This window comes from Catharus ustulatus, chromosome 3 (genome assembly GCF_009819885.2).
Source record: "Catharus ustulatus isolate bCatUst1 chromosome 3, bCatUst1.pri.v2, whole genome shotgun sequence".
NCBI lineage: Eukaryota > Metazoa > Chordata > Aves > Passeriformes > Turdidae > Catharus > Catharus ustulatus.
The window spans coordinates 34,008,977-34,033,004 of record NC_046223.1 but is presented as its reverse complement, the minus strand read 5'-3'; the positions used below and the strand labels follow the sequence as shown (position 1 = coordinate 34,033,004).

The following is a 24,028-nucleotide window of genomic DNA, read 5'->3' as shown; positions in this document are numbered from 1 at the left end:
TTCTCACACACTGCTCTTGATGGATGCCAAATGGAAATGCCATTCACTGGAGATAATGAAGACACTAAGAATTTGGTATTGCTTCTGCTGTCATTTCTAACATCAAGCCTTTGAAATGGCCAGGGCAGATTCTGCTTGACAGATGGATATGAAATTGGATTTTTGTCTTGGACACAAACTCTTAAAGTCACTTAACTCACACTGAGTTTAGACTTTTATTTCTTTATTTGTACAGACACATGCATATCTATGCATATGTGTGTGTGTAATGCATAAACCCAGAAAATCTGTATTTCTGCTCCATAGAGTAGATTGTCAGGAGTTGCAGTTCCTTTTCTGGTTGGAGCATTTTTCTGAACTGAGGCCACTACAAGAAGAAAATTATCCCATAAAACATAAAACTAAGGTTTGGCAGCCAGGACCAAGCAATGCGATTCTCTTGCAGACTGACAAGGCTTGTGCTTAACAAAAGCTTATCTTACTCCTTTTGGACAAGGGTTACTGGATGTGCCTTCTGGGGCTCACATCCCTATTGGACTTCTAATTTCTCACGCCAGAAGTGAGGAATAGCTGTGGCAATAGCATGTGGATGCTATTTCCTTGTGCACCAACTGTGAAATGTTGCTGGCTGGTAGAGTGGCATCTTCATGTTGTCATAATCAGAGCAGTTGTTAATGTTGGGTGTTTTAATCATTAAACCTCAGTTTCAGTCTTCCTTGGGATGTATGTGGAAGCCTCTGCAACATTTGCACCTTATTTGTCTTTCTAGTGGTTTCATTATAGCTGAAATTTGTCAACATTTTGCTTTCTGTTTTTAAATGAAGTTTGACATCTAATGGACAAAGGAGACACCTCTCCAGAAAGATGATTGTCCAGAATTTATTTGGGGAAGGGGAGGCGTGCCTTTGGTGTCAGCTCAGGAGTCTGGAGTGGGATGTCCACAAGACTTTAGCCTCAGTTGGTTCAATGTAGGTGAGGTAGGACAGATGGAAAGGAGCACTCCCCAGTTCTCTGTCCACAGAGCTGTGTGGGAGGTGGAGGCGCTACTGGGAGGGAAGGAGGCAAGGTGTATGGAAAGATTGAAGAAACCTTTCTGCTACTTCTGTTCAGCTTTATCTGTGCTTCTTAACCTCAGCTGCTGCTTCCACTTTCCCAGAGATATTAGGGAATGTTGGTGTACCTAAGGGCACAGCCTGGATAAAAACCAGTGTCTACTGTTGTGGGGAGCCACAGGGTTGGAGGGTTTGTTTTGCAGTCAGCAAAGTTTCCAAATACCTTTAATGTCCAGGATATGAAAGATACTGTTGTAAGATAGATAAACAATGATTGACATGAATTTGCATCAGGTCTCTCTCTTTTAGTTACAGCTTAGAATTTCATGTCTTCTGCTTGTTTCACTTGCCCAGACAGCTGAACTTCTGTCATCACTGCAATTTTCATCATTATTGGATGTTATTGATAAAGAGTTTTCCAGTAAGCCTGGCTGCTGATCACTGAATCAGAGCATCAGCTAATGAATTTTGTTTTAATGGTGCTTTTCATACCTGATTAAAATTATTGTAATTATTTGTTCCTTAATAGTCACTTAGCACTGTGCTTCTCTTCCTAAAATAATGTTTTTAAGTATTTTCCATAACCATTACTATTTCAGGTAGATGGAGAGAAGAAGGGAATGATTTAAAGTCATAGTGAGGCTTGTTCATGTCAGTGGATTAAAAAAAAAGAAGTAACAAATCCCTGGATAAACCAGTAGTTAGTCTGTAAGGTTTTGAGAAAGAAACTTGTCATCTAATGCATTTTCCTTTTCCTCTCCAGCAGCACATCCATACACTGCTGATCTTACCTTGCCACACCTTTTGTTTCATTAGCTACTTCAACCTGACTCACAGGACTGTGAAGTGAGGGTTTGCTCCTTCTCTTTGCAAGGCATTTGTGACATGAAAGGTCTCAGGTGTACTTCACAGCAGGACTACTTTGTTCTACTGCAAATGTGTGCTGTTCTACTGCAAATGTGTACTATTGAAAGCATATTGCTTCTTGTCCTTGACTTGAAAAAAAAAAGAAAATTTTTCCTAAGCTTGCATTTTCATTATTTTAAGATGAAAAGTTCTATTTTTTAATGAAATGGCATTTTCTGTTTCTGGCCAGTAAAAAGCATTCCAAACAGGGAAATATTAAAATTGTTATAAATTTAAGACAATAATAATGTAAGACAATAATAATTGTTTTACTAACTTTTCATACTGAATTTATTGCTGAGATCTGTGAGAGTATCTTTTTAAAAGGATGTGATGGACACTTAGCCTTAACTAGAATATATGACTTGGCTTCTTGTAATCTTGTGTAGACTTTTTTTGTTTTGGTTTGGTTTTTTTGTTGTAGTTTGTTGTTGTTGTCGTTGTTTTGGTTTTTTTGGGTTTTTTTAGTGCTGTGTATTTTGGTTGGTGTTTTCAGGGTTTTTTGGGGTTGAGTGTCCTTTTCTCAGATAGAAAAACAAGAATAAAATGGCAATGTGGGGTGTTGCACTGGAATAAGTCTGTTTTAGGAATTGTGTAGTTGCATTGCTGGAGAGATGTACAACTTTGGAAATCTGCTTTAAATAGTGCAGAATTGTTTGGGATAGCCTGGATGCATGTAAAAATAATTTTCAAGAAGTGAAGGAATCTGTGCAGTAAAATAAGGTACTTTGTTTATAAATGTTGGATGTAACTTAATTTTTACCTGGAAGACTCTTCTGATGTTGTGTTTATATATGTTAGCTCCTTAAGCACTTATTCTACAATGCCCTGAACTCCTGCTTCAAAATACCTCTGTGCTGTTGGATGCTTTCCATTCAGGACTATGTAAGGGAAAGTTGAACTTAGTTTTGTAAAAGTAGTAATCAGATTTACTGTACTCTATTAAGTATATGAAGTGATAGATTTGGTTTTGCTTAATAATTGCTTGCACAGTTACTGAAGAGGTGGATCAGATGAAATCAGTCTCTTAGTATGTACGGATCATGTACACCTGTGCATCTAGTGCATAGAACTTGGGAAAAGGAGGGAGTTTAGCAGCACTTCCTCTTTCTTTGCTGTGGGGCAAATGACCAAGTTAATTGGTGTTAGAGTTCTGGACTTGAGGAGAGAGAGAACATGAAACTGGTGCAAACCCCATGCAAGGTGATAATACCAGTGAGCCAGGATATAATTATATTGAAGGGAAAATCAATTACACTTTTTGTATTCTCAGGGTGTGTTTTACATTGCATGTGAGGAAATGGCATCAAAGGGCTCCTAGGTACAAACAAGAACGTTGTCACACCACACACACACACACAATTTGCAATGTCATACATACAAAACTGCTGTATAGTTTTTGCACTGGCAGCATGCAGTGTGATATCCCACACTTAGTGTGCCTTCAGTAAAAAATTATCAGCAATTCTTTTGGTGGAGAAGGTGGATAGCGAAGCTGGTTCAAAAGAGGGGCAAGGCAGTCCTGCCTGCAGGCTGTGAGTGGCTACCAGTGATTTTCTGTTGGGAAATCCCACACTGTGCTGTGAAAGCAGTAGGCAGGTTTTGATACAGCAACTCCCTTAAGCCTGAACTGGCCTTTTCTCAAATGTAAAATTTATTTTCATATCACATAATTTCTTTCAACGATAAGTTCAGATTAAGGTCTTCCCACTGAAAGGAAAAACCCCAAACCATGCTTATTATGCTCTCTGTGTAGTCTTTTTTTTTTTTTTCTTAGCTGTTTATACCACCCAGTTGTGGTGAAGTATCTTGAGATGCCTTTGCCTGACAGCTATGTGGGTAATTAAATTGGCCTGAAGAGTTTCTAGGTAATTATCTTTATGCAGCTCAATTTATCTGCAAGTCGTGTGAGAGTGATACTTGGAATTTAGCTTTGTTGTGCTATTGACTGGATTCTGAACCAGTATTTTTGGGATTGACTCAAACGGGTTTTATTTCTTACTGGAAGTTAGAGACGCAGCTGCCTCTCCACAGACCTACTTGTTTGATCTGGGGCATAGGGAAAAAGAACTTACTTGTTTTCCTGATAGTAATTTGGTTGCTTTGAGATTTAGTAATTTTTTTTTTGTTGTTGTTTCTTGGTGCCTTTCAGCTTGTACCTCCTTTTAAACCTCAAGTGACATCTGAGACAGATACCAGGTATTTTGATGAAGAATTTACAGCTCAGACTATTACAATAACACCGCCTGAAAAATGTAAGTCAGAAATGATGCATAAGCATGATGTAACAATAATGTTTATAATAAAGCAGTGTGTAAGGTTCTTTCTGTTTTTCTGTTCTCACCGTTACTAATAAAAGTCTTTGTATGGAAGTGTGTAAGAGTAACTCTCAATGACAGCTTTATTTTTAAGATGCGATAATTACAAAGCTTAACCATTAGATCACTCTGGGATGGGTTTTGGAGTAATTTTTGGTGTGGGCTTTTTTGTATTGATTTTGTTTGGAGTTTTTTCATTTGTTTGTTGATTTGGTGGTTTGTTTGGTTTGTTTTCAAATAAGATACCACTTTCAAGTGTTTACTGGTCAGCAGTCAAGCTCCCAGTTCAACAAAGTAATTGGACCCTTCTTTAAGCATGTGGACAGTGCTGCTGTGTAGCTTCAGTAAAATGGGCATATTTTGAAACACTTTGAAGACAATACATTGAAAAAGAGTCAATTACTTGAAAGTTAAATTTCCTATCAAGTCCCATGCATCAGCAGGGCTCTTAAAGAAGGTGTCAACGTGGATGTAACCAGGGCACTGGACCTTGCACAACTTAATTGGAGTGAATGTGATTTCACCATAGTTTGTGTTTTTGTCATGTTGTGTTACACACAAGAATTATGATCTGATCAACCTAGCCAGGGCTTTACAGTTTCTTACCAAGCAGGAGTAGTTAAAATCTTGCTCCTGAGTTCTTAAAGAATTTTCTAAATGGGGATATTTGAGGGATTTTTTTCTTATTTCTTTATATTGGAGACTGAAAAAGGAGGATCACAAAAGTAGACAATACAGGCTTAGTTATGTTTGCTTACCCTTTCATAAAGCAAGCTCATTTTCTGATGTTTTAGGACTCCCAGGTTAGCTGCAGATTTCTATTCCTATAGACATCTAGAGAATTTTCTGGATTTTGCATTTTTTGTGTTTGAACACAATCATAGAAACATAGAGTGGTCTGGATTGGAAAGGACCTTAATGTTCATCTGGTTCCAATCTCCCTGCTTTGGGCAGGAACACCTTCCACTAGACCATGTTGCTCAAAGTCCATAATTTATTTTACTGTGAAAAAAAGAACCCTTTCTTCTGACCATCTTGTTAAGAATTTGTTCATCTTTGTAACTTGAACACATTTTACTAAAATATGGATTAACTTGGGTTCTGTTGATTTGATATTAAACCAGGATTAATTCTAGTTTTAATGTGTAAAATATATGAGGATATAAAATACAGAAAATTCTGAAAGGCTGCATGTAAATACACTGTTAGAATAACAGTCTCAGCAGGAGTCTTTAAGAATAAGCACTGTTAAAAAGCCATGTGAGAATGTACATCCAAATTCTCAGAGTTAGGTAACATCTGGTGCCTGCTTTCCATTGGCACTGGAGGAATTATATAAATAAAAATATTTATGAATTTGGCTTATTCCATATTTCTTCTGATCCCAGTAAATACTGTGAAAATAAGTAGTTTACTAAAAATAATACCTAAGAATTGAAACACATAGAACCTGTATGAATTGTTCATTTTGTAGCTGTTTTTCCTTTAAACTCTCTTTGAAATGGAGGAATATTTAAATATATCTACAGTAAGACTGTAATTTCCTGAGCTCAGCTCAAGAAATGATGGAAACTGGCTGCTTCAATTGGCACTTGGCTTCTGCACTGCCACAGGCTGGGTGTGCTGGCATGTTTGGATTAGCCTAGAAGGGGTAGTTGTGATTGAAGTTCTCAGGTGATAGTCAGAATAAAACAAACCAAACAATCAACCTGAAATAAATAGTGACTTTTGGGCATGCAGTCCTTTCAGTGATATTGTCCGGCTGTGTGAACATAAGCTTGTGTGCTTAAATGAAGTCTTAGTTTAACTTGAGCCTTTAATCTCAGCATTGAACTCTGAAAGCTGTACTGCATATCAGGTGAATAATAAAATTTTATTGCAAATATACTGATGTTTTGAACTTCTTCCTTAACACAGATGACGAGGATGGTATGGACTGCATGGACAATGAGAGGCGGCCGCATTTCCCCCAGTTTTCCTACTCTGCAAGTGGACGAGAATAACTTTTTTGGTTCTGCTGCTTCACTATCATCTTAGGTTTATCAGTGAAAATGATTCCTGAACATCACCACCAGTACTAGAAACTACTATGATAGCAGGGGCACTTTCAGAGACCATTCCAAATTGAACAAGTTTCTTTCCCAAACCTACCTAAAATCCGTTCTGGTTTTGCATGACGTATGAGATTCTCTCTACTCCGCTCTCCTGCTGTTGCTGCCGCCCACAGTCTCAGTATAATAGCAACGTGAAGAAGTTACTAACAGTTTCTTTGAAGGTAGATGACTTTACTTCAGCCTTGTACACTTTGTGAACAAGTAGTCATCTATTGTTCCTCGCAGTGGAGGCTAAACAAGAGCCATGTTGGTCCAGCTTATCTTCTTCCAGAAGATGAATCAAAATTGTAATTAGTCTAAACAGACTAGGTGATAACATTTTCTTGCATCTGTTTGTGCTGGTTAGAATGAGGAAACGTAGAGGTGGTGATGTACATATGCAAGGTTTCTGTTAGGCATATCATTACTTGAAGCAGGTCTCTGTCATTAACATCTGGCTGGAATTTGTTTGGGAAATGTTTGAGAGAAGGACTTAAACTGTTGATATATATAAATATATATATATATTATTTTTTAATTACTGTTGGATACTACAGAAGAAGCAGAAGGGCTGGGCTCATCCAGCCTGTCACTTAGAACTTCCAGGTTCATGTGCAATCATGGAGAATCGAACATTATACATGCAAGAAATGAAGGCATAAAAGCAGCAGTTGAAGTTTTTCAAGGGGTTTTATAATTTGCACCAGATAACATCTTTTTCATGCTTTTCTCTTTCATGATATGCATCACCTCTGATGGCTGAAGAATGTAGACAGGCATAATGGTATTGCTTTTCACCAAAATGTGTGCACCAAGGTAAACAGGTGTTTGCCTTACTTGTTTTTATTTTGAGTTTGTGAATTAGCTTCCTCTCCAGGTGTTTTAACTCTGAATATACTTTTTTTTTCTTTTTTGGTTATACTGCGGTAGTATTTATTTTTAGAGATAAGGTTTGTATGTGTCATGTTTGCAAATGCTGCTACATCTTAGAACAGGCTTATAGCAGTTAATTTAGTAATATATGGAAGGACTGTACAAGCTGAAGGGAATAATGCACTTTTCTCCCACGTGGAAATTTTAACAAGGCTCTGAAATTGTACATACTGCTTAGAACCAGATTTTTGTGAATGAAATATTGTCTTTTAACAGTTTGGCAGTGGAGGTGGGGATTTCCAACCTCATGTGCCAAAGGGTTAAAAGTGAACAGACAAAAAAGCTACATCTTGTGCTTCATTTAGGATAAACATAATGTAAGAGCCTGACAGCACAAGAAAAAATGTCTGTTCTATATGAAGGAATTGCATTTGAACAACAAGACCACAGTGATTACAAGAAAAGCACTTTATTTTAACAATTAAAATAGTAAATTTCTGGGATCAGCCATTCTCAAGGAAGATTTGCCCTCAACCAAAAGAGTCCCGACACCCAGCAGGTTATGTGTAACCGTGGTACCTGATTGACTGAATTTCAAACATCACGATGAACGCTCCACTGATAGGGAAATGTCTTTCCATTTCCGAAGATCTGTATCTAACAGAACATGTGCATAAACTTTAGCTTTGATCTTCAGCAATGATAATCTTAATAATAAACCCTTTGGTGCTAGGAGTTGGGGCGTGATGCGGCGCAGCGACAGCGCGCACCCTTGCAGGCGACATCGGGAACCCCCGGCTCCATGGGATTATCATTGGAAGGATCTCTGCATTCAGCTCTTGTTAGCTCCCACAAAGACTGTGATATTGCAGAGTATTCCTGGTTGCGTTGTGTGAGTGAGTAGATGAGTCTGAGAGGAGAGATGTTCCTACACAGATGCCTTAGCCTCTTGATGTGGAAAGTTTGAGATGCCCAAGCATGAAGCCCACTGCTGGCAGTGCATGTGCTGGGATGGTCAAGGGGTAGATGGGCATTTTAGCAAGGCAGCTAAAGACGCAGAGTAATTTAGACAATTTTTAATGTTTCGTGTTTTATCTTTAGTAATGGATGGATAATCAGATAGAAATATATCATGATGTCTATTCTAACTGCATAGGATTTCATTATGTCATCCTGTAACACTAAAGGCTTGTAGATGTTGTCCCTGTGCAGAGAGGAGAGCAGCAAATGCATTGCAGGTCTGTCGTGGACTGGTGGTGTAGAGGCATCTACACTAACACAGTGAGCAAGTGACTGAAATAACCAAGCACTTAACAGACGGGCATTAATTAGTTCTCTGCAAAGGTCTTGTACTCACAGACTGAAACTATGGTGATTCAAAATCTGTGTTCCATGCCTGTGTTTTCTCCCTTATGTTTTCAGCTTGTGATAGCAATAAGTTTCTTGGCCCAGGGCACCTCCAGCCAGTGGCTGTGGCTCTGGCCAGCAGCTCCTCCTGGCAGTGACGCCCTGTGCTTTGCTCTCCGTTGCGTAGCCAGGTAGTGCATGGTTTGCAGGAAGGGCCTGGCAGTGAACTATCTGAAAACCTTTTAAGACATCACTTTGCATTGCATTGTCTGCCTTCTGAAACATCAGTGATCTGGTTTATGAGGCAGAGAGCCAGCAGCCACCTTGTGCTGCCTAGGCCTGGGGGATTCTGTCTTACCAGTGTTAGAAACAGATGAAATGGACAAGCAGTGCTGAGAGAAACTTCTGAAGCTCTTCTTTTGCTGTTCTGCAGTTGTGATTGGATTTGGACAGGAGGTGGTGGCTGGTTGTCTTGGTGAGCCTTTCGAGCACAGTACATTTCAGACCTTGACTCCAGCTTGTACTGACTTCCATGACATACAGTATGCCCTCTTGTACTGCAGCCATCTCGGAGGAAATAGGTCATTTCTGTTTGGATTTTGGCAGTTTTGCACACAGCTTCGCTTTCCACACTAATCCATCTTCCAGTACATTCCTGTTGCTTAAAGAACATTTATTCCAGTATTGTTTTACCTTTTTTTTTCCATCTTTACTTGCGGCTTCTTAAAGCTGACTGTTCTTGCAGGGGCCATGTGCTTCTCCTAGAGTACAAAAGTAAGGTCTTTCCTTACTAACTGCAGGGTCTATATATTACACCTCAATGTACACACTTTGCTGCTACTGTTTGTACTGTCTACAGTAGAATTTCCTTATCTTGCTCCTGGTAGTGCATTACAGGCAAGCATGAAATGTAAAGTATTTATTTAAATAAAAAACCTCTAAATTGGTAATTGAATTACCTCCCTGTAGCTTTAGAGTTTGTGACATTTCTTGACCTTGCTAGTTCTTTCATTAGATCCATGCAAGATCTAGTCATATGGTTAAGGATATTAAGCAGACACGACTACGAACCCAAGAAACCGTATTACTGTTGGTCATACTTAAACTGTTTATTTCCTTAAGTATATGACCCACAAGGATGTGAAATAACTACAAGAAACTGTTTTTGTACACTGTACATCCTTAGTATTTTTACACGTATATGATAGGGATGCACATTATTTTCCTTCGTACAGACAGCTTAAATAAAGCACTATGTCAATCTGCTACTTCTGTGTTTTTTAATGCTAATTTGTTCTGGAGGATTGTAAATATATATATATGTTCAAGCTTGCCACAGAGGACGTATTTTTTTATATCTGCACATTACTATTAAATATGTTAGAGGATAAAATTCTTAAGTTGTTCTGTGTCAGAGAAAGAAAAATGGAAATGAGAAGGCTATATTGCAGATTACAAAAGATTTCTCAAGTTTTGGGTTAAATATTTACTTCATATTTTAAAGTAATTTTATATAGGTTAGATGTTTCAATCCTGAAATGCACAAAGAATTTACTTAATTTCTTCTTACAAGAAAATGTACATCATTATTTTTTTATCACTGTATATATAATGATCTGTGCATGTTTAGTTACAAGTTTTATTTGCTGTGAAGTCCTAGTGATAACTGTAACTCGCTGTGACATATTTCAGATACTGGGTGAACAGTTTCAGCTTGTAAATTATTAAGTTACAGTATTGTCAAAAAAAAAGTTTTTATGACTAAGCAAAATGTATCTGTGCTTTGGACCGAGGCTGTTTCCATTCAGGTGGTTCCTGTTAACTCTATGAGATGTATGTCACTTATAAAAGTAAATTTGGGTTATACTTTTCAAGATATGCTCCTTCAGAACATCCACCATTTAAGTGATTTTCAGCCGATGAAATTCTTGGCCTCATATCCCACAGCTAGGTGATGTTTGGCAAGGAGAGGAAAAAAAGGGAAGGTGGGATTTGCGGGGCACTGCAGAATGGGACTCTTTGAAGCCCACAGGCTGGTCCAGGGCTGTTTGAACCAGCCTATCTGGCGGGCTGAGTGTCCCTAAAGCAGTGAGTCATCCAGGTTTTCTGACGGGTTTTCTGTTCTCTGATGTGAATGCTTCTCAGGAATAGAGGTGCTTCATCCAGGTCTCAGGATTTTTCCTTTTTTTTTCCCTCCTTTTTCTTCCTCCCCCACATTGTAACAGGAAAGAGCATCAGGGACACAGCCATCCGTTAGTTCAGTGATATCAGGGTGCCAGTGACCAGGACAAAACTGCAGCAGTGACAGGACTATCTGGTCAGGCTGCATCCCTGTTGTGGAATCATGCTTTGTGTGTTCACCTGAATTTGATCATCAAGGTCTGATACTTGTAAACTTTGTAAAACTAAGCATTTAGTGCTTAAGTAGAAGCAGGGGAAGGTGGAGAGGGATATGAGACAGGTAAGCCTGATGCTGTAATGACTTATTAATTGCTACAAAGTAGAGTAATTGCTGCAGGGGAAGTTATTCCTTGTAGACTCCCAGCAACACAGTAGTTGCACCTAAGCCTGGGATGAGTATGAAAAACCTACTTCCAGCTATATATACTGGCAGCCCAGGACCCTTTGTTGAAATCAGACTCGTACATGCACGTGGGTGGCTGGCACTGGGGCCCTGCATGTGGCCACCAGAAGCCACCTGGTAGGTGAGGCAAGTCCAGGAAGGTTGAGGGTCCCGCTGTGCTCCAGGGTCTCAGTGAAGCCTAAGTGTCAGGAATAGGTGCCCGAGTTCCTTTGCACACGTAGCCTATAAGCACTGCCTCCTATTTAAATACAGATCTATGCTGTGGAATTATAAAAAATAAATTTTAAAGTTTGCGTTTTCCTACATTTATAAATGTATATTCTTAACTGTGTAACCATCTATAAAGTAGTGACACTTAAAAAGCTGTCAGCCTGATTACTGTGAAAAATCCCGAGTTTGACTAGAGAGGGCTTTCCTCAGCAGCCTTTCTTCTCCCTAAAGACCTGAGGCCTTTCTCAGCACGCTCAGTGTCATATCCGTGAAGCTGTTCAGGGAGGCGATCAGATGTGTTTGGCAGTTTTATATGGCAGGAAATTGAAATAGGGAGAAAAAGTCACTTTGATGTTAGGGCTGTACCACTAATAATTCTTAAAATATAAGGGAAGGAAGGATTGTGTTCCACACCCAATGGTAATTTATTGCATGTGTTGTTACTCTTATTTTTGTTACGTTTTCCGTGTTCATGCTGGCTGAAGTAGCTTTATTGCTGGGGAACTGTTCTTTGTGCTTTTTTCACCCCCTTTACCAACTACATTGAAAAAAATACATGTAGAGACTTTTGTGTGTGTAGCTTATCCTACACTAGATAGCAAAATATTCAGATAAATTCTTTCTTAAACAGTTGGATATTTGAAAAGTAATCTTGAAAAACATGAGTGCACAGTTAACCAGAAAAAAAGCCCTCCACCTGTACCCTCCAACTGTTTGGAGCTCAATAATTTGAAGCAAAGTTCAGCTGGTGCCCTGAATATGTGCTGGTGAAAAAGTTCAGTTTCACCACTTCAGCATGGAGCCCAGCACCTCTTGTAATGGCTCCTCTGTAATAATCAAGGGCTCCTTTCTCTTAAAGGCCTTGTTCAGTGAATGTTTTAAAGGGGAACTTGATCCATGGAAATTCCTCCACAGTAGGTGGCATATTTCTCAATCTTCTTACTCTTTTTGATTAGTAAGTAGTTGCCGGGGCTCTCACTTTTTATATAAAAGTGATAAATATACTGTTGAATAAAGCTCCGAGGTATATTCTGGTACTGAGTTTGTAAAAAGGAGGGGAGTGTACATGTGCAGCACTTGCAAACAGCCCCCTTCTCCCTCCTCCCCCTGCACATGCTCTTCCTGGAATTGAGAAGGACAGAACAAGGAACCTAGAGATCCTGTTAGGTTTATTGATATTTCAGTCTGTAAATAATATAGACATGTATGTTCAATTATGAAAATAGATAAAAACATTTTATAAAAATTGTACAAATTATTGACATCCACACCACGTAATAGCTATTAAAACTGGCTTGCAAGCCTGGTCTTTTCAGAAAAGTCTCAGCTGTCGTCCTAGAAAGTTTGGTAGGCTGGTAAGGCTTCAAAATATTTGTGATTCTGTAGTTAAAACCAAATAGAAACCAGCTGAAATTAGCTAGCAAGTGTGCCTGTGTTCTGCAGAGGTGTCTTTGGGTAAGTCTCAGACAAGTTTCAGCCAGGTGCAGAGCAGACCTGAAAGATAAAAGGAAGAGATGGGTAGTCTGTGTGGCAGCGCCTGTGTTTCTCATTTGTGTCACGTCAGCCTGCAGGCAAGTTCTTAGAAGAGAAATAAAAACCGGTTAAGACTGCAGTAAGGCAGAGTAAACAAGTACAGTTTCAAAGCCCACACTTCCTGTGGGCCTGCTGTCCTCACCTCTTTCTAAGCTCAGAAGTCATACAGGTAGCAAGAACAAGAGATACCTGATTTCTGAAAAACAGGATCTCCATGAGCTTTTGACATGGCTCCTGTTTAGCAGCAAATAAGTGAGCTCTTGTTTTGGGGCACGTCTAAGATCCTGCCCCTTCTCCCTTCCAAGAAGAAGATGGCAGGGTTTTGCCAGAGGGTGTTTACTGTGCAGTGTTCAGTGTGTGTCTGGGGTGGGCAGCTGTAGCAAAACAGGAAACTGTTGCCTTGGTGCCGGTAGGAAACCTCTGGTGGGAAGGCTAATTCGCAGTTTTGAAGCTCTTGCATAGCTGTTGTTTGTGCTTCCTTGGTAGCACTTAAGGACTGAATTGAGCAAGACATCAAACTATTGGAGCTGGGGGAGCTACCTCGAATTAAGCCACTGCAGTGCTAAAAATTGAATTCAAGAGATGTACATGACCTCAGAAATAAAAATAAACTTTCTACTTTGGCTGGTTTTGCATTAGAAGACTGAAGGGTTTTGGTTTTTTTTCCTCCCCCCCCCTTGGTTGGTTAGGCTGAATTAAAGAAAATTCATGAAGCTGAAGTTCATTAAAGAATTAAAAACAGTAACATGGTATTCCCCCTCCCAAATACCCTAAAACACATGCACCAATATCAACTGCTACAGTTGTGTCTGGGACCAGTGCAAGGAACTATGGCAAGGGAAAGCCTTGGGGCTTAAATTCCATGAGTGCCTGGGTAGTGACAACCAGAGACTCTGCTGCAGTGACCCTCAGCATTAGAGGATGGGCAGAAGCTTAAAAGGACCCCAAACACCCAACTCCTGAAGAAGTGTCCTGGAAATCTATGTTACCCAGTGTGAGGCTTCAACCTCAGCTTGACTGATTTAGTGGGCAAATCTCCTGACTCCAGCCTGGCCTGAACCTCTTCACAAAGCAAGCACCAATCCTGTCAAGAGTCTCTGTATCTCACTGTCCAAGGGCCCAAGTATTAAAGCTGTCATTTAAGGTGTGCTGTTCTCTAACAAAATGGGTGTAACTGTCACTGTCACATTCAGGTAATTGGTAAACAAGTTCATTACTGGACAGTCAGGGGCGGGGGTGTAGGGGCTTTTCCAATCAGCTTCTCCTCCTCCCAAGAATATTTTGGTTTTCAGTGCACAGAACTCCGCAGTGCACAGTGCCCAGGTTTCCTCTGGACACTCCCTCCTTACCTCAGTGGCATCTGCTTTAATGGGGTGGTTGGGTATCAGATGTACAAGCTGGAAGGGTCTGTAGGAGTGGAACTGCAGATGCCTGACCGGTTTACTTTATTGCTGCCAGGAATACTGGGAGGAGGGAAGAGCAACTGACTTCCTGCCGGATTAGAAAGCACGCAGCTGGCTTTGGTGCCTCAATCCTCCATTGCATGGCTGTAAAACCCAAGGTGGAACTCTCAGGAGGGCCAGGCTCAACTCCGCAGCTGGTGCCCAGCTTTGTCCAGTAGCCAAACACTGGACAGGATGTACAGGACTCCCAGATTCGCAAACACTGAGGAGCCGAATACTTGAAGCCTCATGTCAGGGCAGTAAGACATCAAACAGAGGTCTATCTTTATCCCTTCCTCTCATAGTTTAACTTGCATCACTTCTGATTAAACTCCATCCAAGCAGAAGTGAAAAGTTTCATCTGCTTAAAAAGTCCCACAACAACATCCACCAACCCCCATCTGTGGACTGTCACTGGCTGTTACAAACACCTGGCACAGGCACCATCTTTGCACATTAAGACTACACTAAAACAAAAGCTTTCTCCCAATAACCAAAACAATCTTCAGGTCTCCTGAGGCTGATGGCCATGTAAAGATCAGCTTGAATCACTTTTGACAGCAGAGATAGATGACCTACCTGCTTGCTGGAAATAAGGCTCCCCCTTCTGTAATATATAATAAAAAATAAAAAGCAAACAGGGCACTTGGGAGCACTGCTGCATTAACTGCTGGGACCTCAGTGAAAATTCGTGCTGACACAAGAAAGAAAAGAAAACCCCTGTTCCAGAACAGCTGTAATTCTGACAGTGCCTCCTGCTGAGCAACTGGGGGAAGGATGGGAACGCAGGCACGGGTGAGTTTACTTTAACTTCCTTTGAGAAGAAGGGTGATCAGCTTACAGACACGCTCACTGTGACAAAGACATCTGTAAGGAGGGAGGAGAGAGCTTTAGTGGCTCAGCCATACGGAGAGCACAGGGACAGTGTGGGTTCCTGGCCAGGGAGGGACTGGCTTGCAGGAGGAGATCTTCATGGGGAAGTCAGAGCAGCAGCACAGGATGACAGCCCTTGCTGGAAGTAATCCTCAAGGTCCAAATCCTACCCGTCTGTGCTCTCACTGGCTCAGCTGGCCTGCAACCCCTTCTGGCAGCCGGGGTCTGTGAGGGGATTATCCACCGGGAAAAATACTTATTTCTGTCAGACTGATGGACCAAGGCAGATCCTGCAAGAGAGAGGCATCCCAGCTCTCATACACTCATGCCTGGTGGGGGGTGCTGAGGTTTCTAGCAATCTCTGTTTTGATGTTTGTTTGCTTTCTGTGCACATTTATTTAGTATTCTGCATTTAATACCTATGTAGAAGGGCAATTAAATAAATATCTCTTATCCTCCTGCCTTAGGGTGAGTTCCAATACACAAGAGACTTTCAAAGAAAGAAATTCCAAACCTGAGTGTTCCAAAAACTTTCAAAATGAGAGGAGTAAATCCCATAATTAAAATTTGATTACCTTTACAAGGTCCTGAATATGCTGATGTGGTCTGTAAAGGAATGCAGCATTACAGCAGGATCAGGTACTTCTTTTATTATTTCTTTTCCTTAATTTTAAAACCCTGAATTTTCCTTACAGTGTCAAATGAGTTTTCCAAGAAAAACAGGTTCTCAACACACCAGAATGTCGTTGAATTTAGTGACTTTTTTTTTTTCTTTCTGCTGTCTTTTTCATACAATAAACACGTGACACTAGAAATAAAACCTATAGTGGGAGTAACCTGACTTTAGAAAACAAATCCTATCAAGGCTCAGGGCTTGTTAGGCTTTGTTGACTAGGTCAGCTAGATTCAAGTAAATGATACAGTTTTAAATTCTTTAAACTTTGAAAGTTTAGTAACTCTTACAAGGCAGTATGAACAGCTATAGCTATGGTGCACTACTGTAACTCAGACAGCACCTCTCCAAATACAAATATTTAGATAATGTTTCTTTCAATGTGACACTAGTTGTTATGATTTATTATAAAACCAACTGCAGCCTTTCTGAAGAGACAGGGATGATTCAAGCTTCCTCAGACGGAAAATACTGGAAGCAACAAAACTAAGCATTCCAAATCAAAAGACAAACACCTAGTGACTATCCAGACAAGAAGTACCTGGGTTAAATCTTAGATCTTCCAGAAGTTCCCACCTAGCTTAGAGTTGTACATCCCCCTTTCCCTTCGACTTACATATTTAAGGGTTTTTTTAAAATTCTATTAGGTAAACTTGTCCTCACTACGGAGTGCTTGTCCTTAAATTTTTAAGTGCTTAAAGAGAAAAAAATCAAAGCACAAAAAGCTTCAACGGTTTCAAACCCAAAAATGTTTCAAACACTTCCTTCTTCCTTTTGTTTTTAAGTGTTTGCCAGATTCAACTCACATCTGCAAATAGTTTTAGTCGTGCTCTCCTTTCGTCTCCCCCCCACTCTATATATAGGATGGAGAAAAAAAATACCTACTTCTGCTCATTTCTCTTTATCCTTCCAGGTTTTTACTTCATTCCATCTGTGTCCTGTTTGAGATCTGTATCCCATTTTTTTTCCTGAAATATGCAACTACAGTTACTAGAGGCTTATATTCCAAGATACAATAGCAGATTTAGGTTAGCATATTTTACATCATCTTTAAAAATCAGGTAATGGTTGGTTGCTTCCACCTCCCCCTCCACCAAAAGAATCTCCAAAAGCTCGGTTAATTATAAAGGAGAGCTGTTGGACAATACAGTAAAATGTGGAATATGAGGTCACTTTAACCTTTGATCAATACTGACTCTGCAATTGTTTGGTTTTAGTATTTATTTCTATACTAACTACAGGCAACTTTCTGCAAAGAGCTTCCATTTATGGTAAACTGTTCTTCAGTTTCCTTAAAACAATTGTCTGATATTCCAAGCAGCTCTTTTGGGCTGAATTCCAGTTTTCAGAGAACCACCATTGCTTTAAATAGCTGCAAATAGATTTTTAGGGCTCATTTTGTAATAATTTTTTGTATCATTCTTCTTTTCTGAGTGTTCTCAACTTAAAAAGTATCTTCTGGAACACAATTGACTTGTAATGAACTTAAAGAAGGCAGCTTTTGCCAGTCAAGCCTTGATAGAAATATAATATTTGAATGATTTTTTTCCTCTTTTGTATCATTTTTGTACTTCTGCCCAATTCCATAAAAACACAATCACTTCCAGATAAAATAGACTATCAATAACAAAATCCCTGTGGACCATGTAAAGGACCATCTTCACATTTGCAAGAGTGCTTTTCTTAAAGCAGAAATTCTAATTTGTTTTGAGAACAACCACCTCCTTAACCTCCTTTACAGAGAGAACACTATGATTGCCCTAAAATTTGCCAGTAGTTACTATATGCTGATAAACCTTACACTTTCATAAGCCACTGAGTTTGTCTACTAGAACAGGAAGTCCTGTAAAACCAAACACATGGGCATGATTAGGGGCTTAACAAAGTATGGATTTTATTCTCCTAGGTTAAACATTTACTGACTTCTACAGATAAAAAGCCTACAAAAATAGTATGATTTAAGTACTTTAAAGTTCTAAGCCAGTCCATGTTCTGTTTACTTCTAGGTGTGCTACTAGACTAAATTTCCTACACTGAATGTCCTTTGTTACCATGTTAAGCCAACTCCAGCTATCCTGGGCAAACTCAGGAGTTTGAAAGTTAGAAAGCATTATAATTTGCTTTGTGACTGAGTAAATACACTACTTCAATCTTGAGTTTGATTATCTGATAGTTTTCCTGAAAACCTCATTCTGTGCTTATTAGTTCTCTTCCTTTTTCTGAAAAAAAAGAGAAAGAAAGAAAGAAAAAGACAAAACACAGCCCTGCAGTCTTCTCCCTTATTTCCAATGCACTTACTGCCCAAAGAAGAGTGGCCAAAACATAAAAGTCAGAACAGCCCATAAGAAGCCACAGCTTCCTAGGGACCACAGGAAGCAACAAGCAGACCTGCTGGAGAAGCAATGCTCAGGCAAGATTGATTGTACATCCACCATTAGCATTTGGGTGCATGAATTACAGAACATCTCAAGTTGAAAGAGACCCGCTGGGATCATCAAAGTGGCTCTGCACAGGATAATCCCAAGAGTCTCACCATGAGTGGTCACTGAGCAGCAAAAAAAGACAAAAGATGCTTTTAAAAATAAAAATAAAAAAAATCACGAAGTGATGGAACTACTTTAGTCTGACAAATGGCAGTAAAACCTCCAAGCAATTATCAACATCAAGTTACTGTTTAAACATTAATGATGTTAAAGAACAGATTTCCCTTTTCTCTGAAAAAGCAACACAGAAATCTTCAGATAAGAAAGCTAGGAACTGTCACTGAGAATAACTTCTGCTTTTTTAATTGTCACTTCAAAACACTTTTTTTATTTAGTTTAGATTTAAGTGAGAGTCAGTTTCAGCTACCTGTCTCTTTCCAACTGCATGAATTTTTATTTTATTATTTTATAAGGTAATGTTCTATTTAAAATAACAACAGCATCAAAATCCAGCAGCTGAAATCAGACTGCTGGCAGATTTCTCTGCTAAAGCTGCAGAATATTCCCCTCAGAGTTTCTTTTCTTTTGGCACAGTACCTGTGTTCGCAGAAACTGCACCTCTTCTGTAAGCAGGTGCTTCTCTTTGAAGAGCTGATTCTGTTTGTTGAGCAACTCCACTAACTGCTGGGCAGTGGCCTGGCAGTGCTTGTCAAGCTGCTGTAATCTGGAAAAGAAATAGATAAAAGGGTTGCAGAACATCTGGAGTTCACGGAAGAAGCTTTGATGTTTGCACTGGTGGTGGCAGTGCCCAGAGCCCAGAGTTCAGGCTGGTGGTTGGGCTGACATTAAAGTATTACTTCTAGGATGGACATTAAATGTATTTTCACACTTTAAATTAGCACTTTTAAAGGTCTGCACTTTTAATTTAGAAGCTTTATGAAGACATGACAGCAAATCTGCGCTGCTGTGACATCAGTAAAGGCTGCAGGACTGCATCCTGACACCTGTAGCTAAGCAAGAGCAACACTCTAACTGCTTCAGTAACTGTCTTCTTGAAACACACACTTGCAGCCCAGATTATAAAACCAAATATCCAAATTCCCTGACAAACTGGACCTGAAGTGACAGAAACTTCTGTTTTCTGTCCACTGCACTTTGCAGGCTGGTCAATGTCCAAAACTCATTACAGAATATAGCACTTATTTCAAATAAGCTTAGTGTTAATTAAACATGTCAGCATAGATCCTTTAACAATGTAACAGGGATTCCCGGGGAAAGATGTAAAGAGCCCATCATTCCAAAGGTCCTCCTCATCAGGGCTGCAAAACAGAGGGTATCAGAAGAAATATGCAGAGGCCTTCTGCATATTTATTTCTTTAATCATGATAGCAAGTATCACTTGTTATTTCTCCAGTGACTGTTTATTACTCCTAGCATCCAGTCAGAAGTAATTTTCAACTCATGTGATTTTTACATCAGAACAATATTTTTAGTAGGTAATCACAAGTAGCCCATGTAAATTTCAAAAATATTACTGGACACAAGCCCTAGTGTGTTCTATTGTGAAGATTTATGTCCTTTCAAATAAACTGCTGTAAATGGAAAAGTCTTCAATTATGGAAAAACTAAAATTACACTTTTCTGCTTGTAACTTCACCACCCAGTGCTACATTTAGATTGGCTCCTTGAGCAGAGGGAGAAAGATGATAAAGGCACTGAGCTGGGTTTGACCAGCAGGCTACAACTTTACCTTTATCATCTGTATCCCCAGTGCTTGACTACAGGTTTAATAACATTCCAAACTACAATTCTGGGCCACAATGAATGAAAAGGGTGCAGTTCTAGTCAGTACAGATCTGGATCTGTGAATTCCCAAATTCTGTCTGCCAGTCTGCTCTTCCAAAACTGCTGCCAAGCTGGCCCTCGGTCCACACACTGGGACTCCCAGCCTGCTTGGGCGCGTTTAGCTCCCGAGGACAGGCTCTGGGCCCTCTCACAGTATCTGCTATTACGTGTGACATGTGCAGCACAGCCACACATTCCCATATGCATTGTATCTGGCCTGCCTGCTGATCTCGTAAATGATTCAAGATGAGAAATGAACAGCTCCACCCACATTCACTGTACTTCCCATATGTTACAACTGCACATCGATGCCTGCCATCATTTTTACAACTGGGTGACAGAACCTTCTGCACATTTTGCTAATATGAGTGAGGGAGGTTGCACGGTCGCCACGTTCACTTTGGCAACACCACCTACTAGGCAAATGTACTGAGTCCTGAGCATCTGAGTGTCCACTGTGTCTTCACTCTCCTGTCTAAATGAGATAATTTTCCCAGCAAATGGCAAGAAATGTCCATTTGGGATGGCATGCAGCTGCTCCCCCTTGGCCTGCCCATGTTGAAGGACAGAGACTGACTCCATGCTTTGCCATATTACTTCAAGGCACAAGGTGAAAACTTAGCTCTTGAACCGTATGACCTTCGGACTATCTACAGGACAAACCTGGCACTAAGGAGGAAGTTCCCAATCAGTAGTAATAACAATACCCTTCAAATAATTTCCCATTAACCACTTTAAACTGAAATCCCTATTTCTACATGGAGGCAAGAGAGTTTCATGAGATGAGTGGTTCCACAGAAGAACACAACTGAGGTATCACAAGCCAAGTGAATGCTTCAAGGTAAATGTTTTGCTCTGATTTTCAGTACTTGGAACCCATAGGCAGCTTTATATTAGAATGGCTCCAACCTACCTTGCTTTTCTGTGCAGTTACAACATGCAGAAGACTTCACAAGGCAGTGAAACCTGGATCTGAGACTAGGCCATACCCCAAACTGTCCAAAAACGAGGTGAAAAGGGATAGGGTTTTGCTATATTTTGACAGCTGTGGCTAGACAATCACTGCAAGCAAGACCCTATAGAAATGAGGTGAAACATCAAACACAAAGCAGAGCTTTGGCACCAAGGTGAATTCCACCTGCAGAATAAACTTCCACTGCATCCAACACCACAAAGCTGTATTAGCACCCACCATGTCGCACTTCTCCTTAAGTGTGGTCTACAGATAAAAACGAAGGCTGCTTTATTTTCTGTAACAACACATTGCTAAACCAGGGGCACCCACAAGATTGGCTGCAAGCTCCCTGCCCTGCGGGACTCAGGCCCATTAATCCACAGGCAATCTGCAATGAAGGTAAAAGCTGATATAACCTGTCAGCCCTCCTCTGGGTTTTAATGTTGATTTGAAGGAAATTAATATGCAAAGGTCTGTGGGCAGTACCCATTCAGCCTGCAGTGGGTATCAGTCAGTCCTTGACACACTAGAGGCATTAAAAGGTTATTTACTCTTCCAGCATAGTCAGGTTACCGATGTAAAACGTTTTCACTTTACTCCACGGAGCTGGATTTGCTGAAATGGCGTGATTGGATTGCAGCAACCTGCAGCAGCTAAATCACCAAATCCAATAATCATGCTGCATTTACTGGCACACATCTTAATTAGGTTTTAATACAAGTAATCTGATAACTACTTCTGGCCAGCCAGAGTGGAGCTGTCAGTGCTCAAAGGGCTGTTGTTGAGCAGCTCGGCCAGCGTGCTGCTGCGGCTGCCTCCCCGCTGCCCCGGCTGAAGCCCCCCATCTGCCAGCTGCCATGGTAACACAGCCAGCCCACCACCCCAGCAGTGGGTGCTGCGACCCTCAGGCACCTCATGGCAAGGACTGGGCCACCAGCCACACAGGGGGCCACCAGCACCAGGGCCACCTCTCTGTGGGTGAGGGGGTGCTGGGCCTGACTCCTGCTGCCCCCTAAAATGACCAAAACCCAACACCATGAGCATACATCACTGTGCAGCAAACTGCCTTTAAAAGGCATTTGTCCTACCAAGGTAACAGTGTCAAGCTGTGAGTTTCTAAGGTTGCTCCTGCATTGCTCATATGCCTGTGGGGGATACAGTGATTAGAGGTGGTTCCTGGTTCTGAGTGAGAAAACCAAAGACCTTGTTGGAGACCTCTGCCACACTGCAGAGATGCAGCTGAATTGTGATCACTATGGTGACCACACTTAGTGCCTGATCTCTCTGTGTCAGGAACTATCTAAGGTCATCTCCTGCTGAATAAAAATCAGTGATCAGGCTTGCCTGGCCTATATGCTGATCTTGGTGCCAGACTTGCTGCCATCAAAGAGTTAAGGTGCACGGCTGGTGCTCATGGTGAGCTTGTTTCTGCAGCCACAACTGCCCCAGCTGCTGTCACTCCCCACTCCTCTTGTGGGCATGGCAGTACAGGTCTCCTCTGCTTTCTTTCCACCTCAACTCTGTTACATTTCTGTCTTCCCTTTTCATAGCAGAAGTGATCTTGTTGTTTTCATTAAGGCAGAAAAATTTATGTTCACTACCTCTTTGTATCTTGAATCAGCTCTGTGAACAACTAGGAAATTAAAAGTAACAAAATTAGTACTCATGTGAGAAGCTTGCATATTCACTGTTTACAGCACTTTTAAATTTACACAGTAAATTTTGAGCTAAAAAAATTAATAGTCTGTGGATTCAGAAAGGTAGACAAATAGTAAATGAAACCCTAAAGTTTCACTAGTGTCCTAAATTACTGTTTACTTAAGATCTTGACCCATAGATCAGTGCATTGAAACAACCTTAAGTGATAAGAATCTCAGAGAAGCCCTCACATGCTCCCAAAATTTAAACAGGAATACCTATACATACAACCCATTCTTAAACTGCATTCTCCCATCTGGCTTCAAAAGCAAAACACTATGATGCACCTTTTTCGTGTTAATGAAATGAAGAAGCATAAAGCATGAGAGGAAAAACAGACAGACCAAAAAGCCACCCTCTAACAGTGAGTAGGGAACTAAGGGTAGTGAATAAACCTCCTCATTTCTGTCACACTGGAAGTCCTGACTTCTAACACAACACAGGGACACAGTTCAGGGCATATTAAAATTCCATGGAATTTCCCACCCTCTGGGATCCCTATCAGACTTCTGTTGCCACAAAAAGGTCAAGACTGTCATTTGCTCAGGCAGAGCAGATCTATACCACTTCTAGCTCAGTAAGGTAAGCACTTGCCCACGCTACAAGCAGAACAAAGTCATTCAACTGATGTTAACAGATGGCAACTAGAAGTTAATATCCCTTGCACAGTTTGGAATCGGACACCTAAGAAGCAAATGTCCACATTTCACCATGAACCCCTTGACCCAGGTGGCTTCATATCAATCAGTCTTCTTTTTTTAAAAATTTTATTATTTATATCTATTGGGTAACATCTGAATTCCCTTTTACTACAGACATTCTCAATTTTTGCACATACTTTTAAGGTGTCTATAGTAATAATCTCCAATAAGATAAAAATTTTTGCATGCCACATCAACACTTGCAAATAGGGTTTAATTAAAAGTCTACATAGGAGCTTCCCCTTTGTTTCAGATGTCACCACTGACTATTAGAATATGTCTTCACTTCCACAGCTGGCCCACCAGGTTAAACAAATAGATCATGTAGGAAACCTGAGCCTGAATCTATTCCTGGGCTTCTAATAGCTCATGTCTAACATGCTGAAGAGAACATTATCAGCCTGCTTTTCAGTAGGGGGGTGTAGCAGCTGGGCTTCACTGCTGTGATGGCCACTTTTAGCCCCACTGGGTTTTGACAGGAAGGAAACAATGAAAGAGAGTG

At 40.5% G+C, this 24,028-nt stretch overlaps 2 protein-coding genes across 7 annotated transcripts in view; one reads left to right on the top strand and one right to left on the bottom strand.

The window, feature by feature from the left end:
• The window catches only part of AKT3 (AKT serine/threonine kinase 3), a 150,763-nt gene extending 137,206 nt beyond the window's left edge, over nucleotides 1–13,557 (top strand). For all 3 annotated transcript variants that reach the window (XM_033054283.2, XM_033054282.2, XM_033054284.2), the window contains 2 exons: nucleotides 4,111–4,213; nucleotides 6,194–13,557. In XM_033054283.2, the coding sequence (XP_032910174.1) occupies nucleotides 4,111–4,213; nucleotides 6,194–6,279 (189 nt within the window). In that variant the 3' untranslated portion in view covers nucleotides 6,280–13,557. The remainder of the gene's footprint in view (nucleotides 1–4,110; nucleotides 4,214–6,193) is intronic.
• The window catches only part of SDCCAG8 (SHH signaling and ciliogenesis regulator SDCCAG8), a 107,170-nt gene continuing 95,677 nt past the window's right edge, over nucleotides 12,536–24,028 (bottom strand). For 3 of the 4 annotated variants that reach the window (XM_033054280.2, XM_033054278.2, XM_033054277.2), the window contains exons 17-19: nucleotides 18,925–19,051; nucleotides 16,790–16,872; nucleotides 12,536–12,877 (exon numbers count right to left, since the gene is read on the bottom strand). In XM_033054280.2, the coding sequence (XP_032910171.1) occupies nucleotides 16,822–16,872; nucleotides 18,925–19,051 (178 nt within the window). In that variant the 3' untranslated portion in view covers nucleotides 12,536–12,877; nucleotides 16,790–16,821. The remainder of the gene's footprint in view (nucleotides 12,878–16,789; nucleotides 16,873–18,924; nucleotides 19,052–24,028) is intronic. The other variant, XM_033054279.2, reaches the window with a different exon arrangement.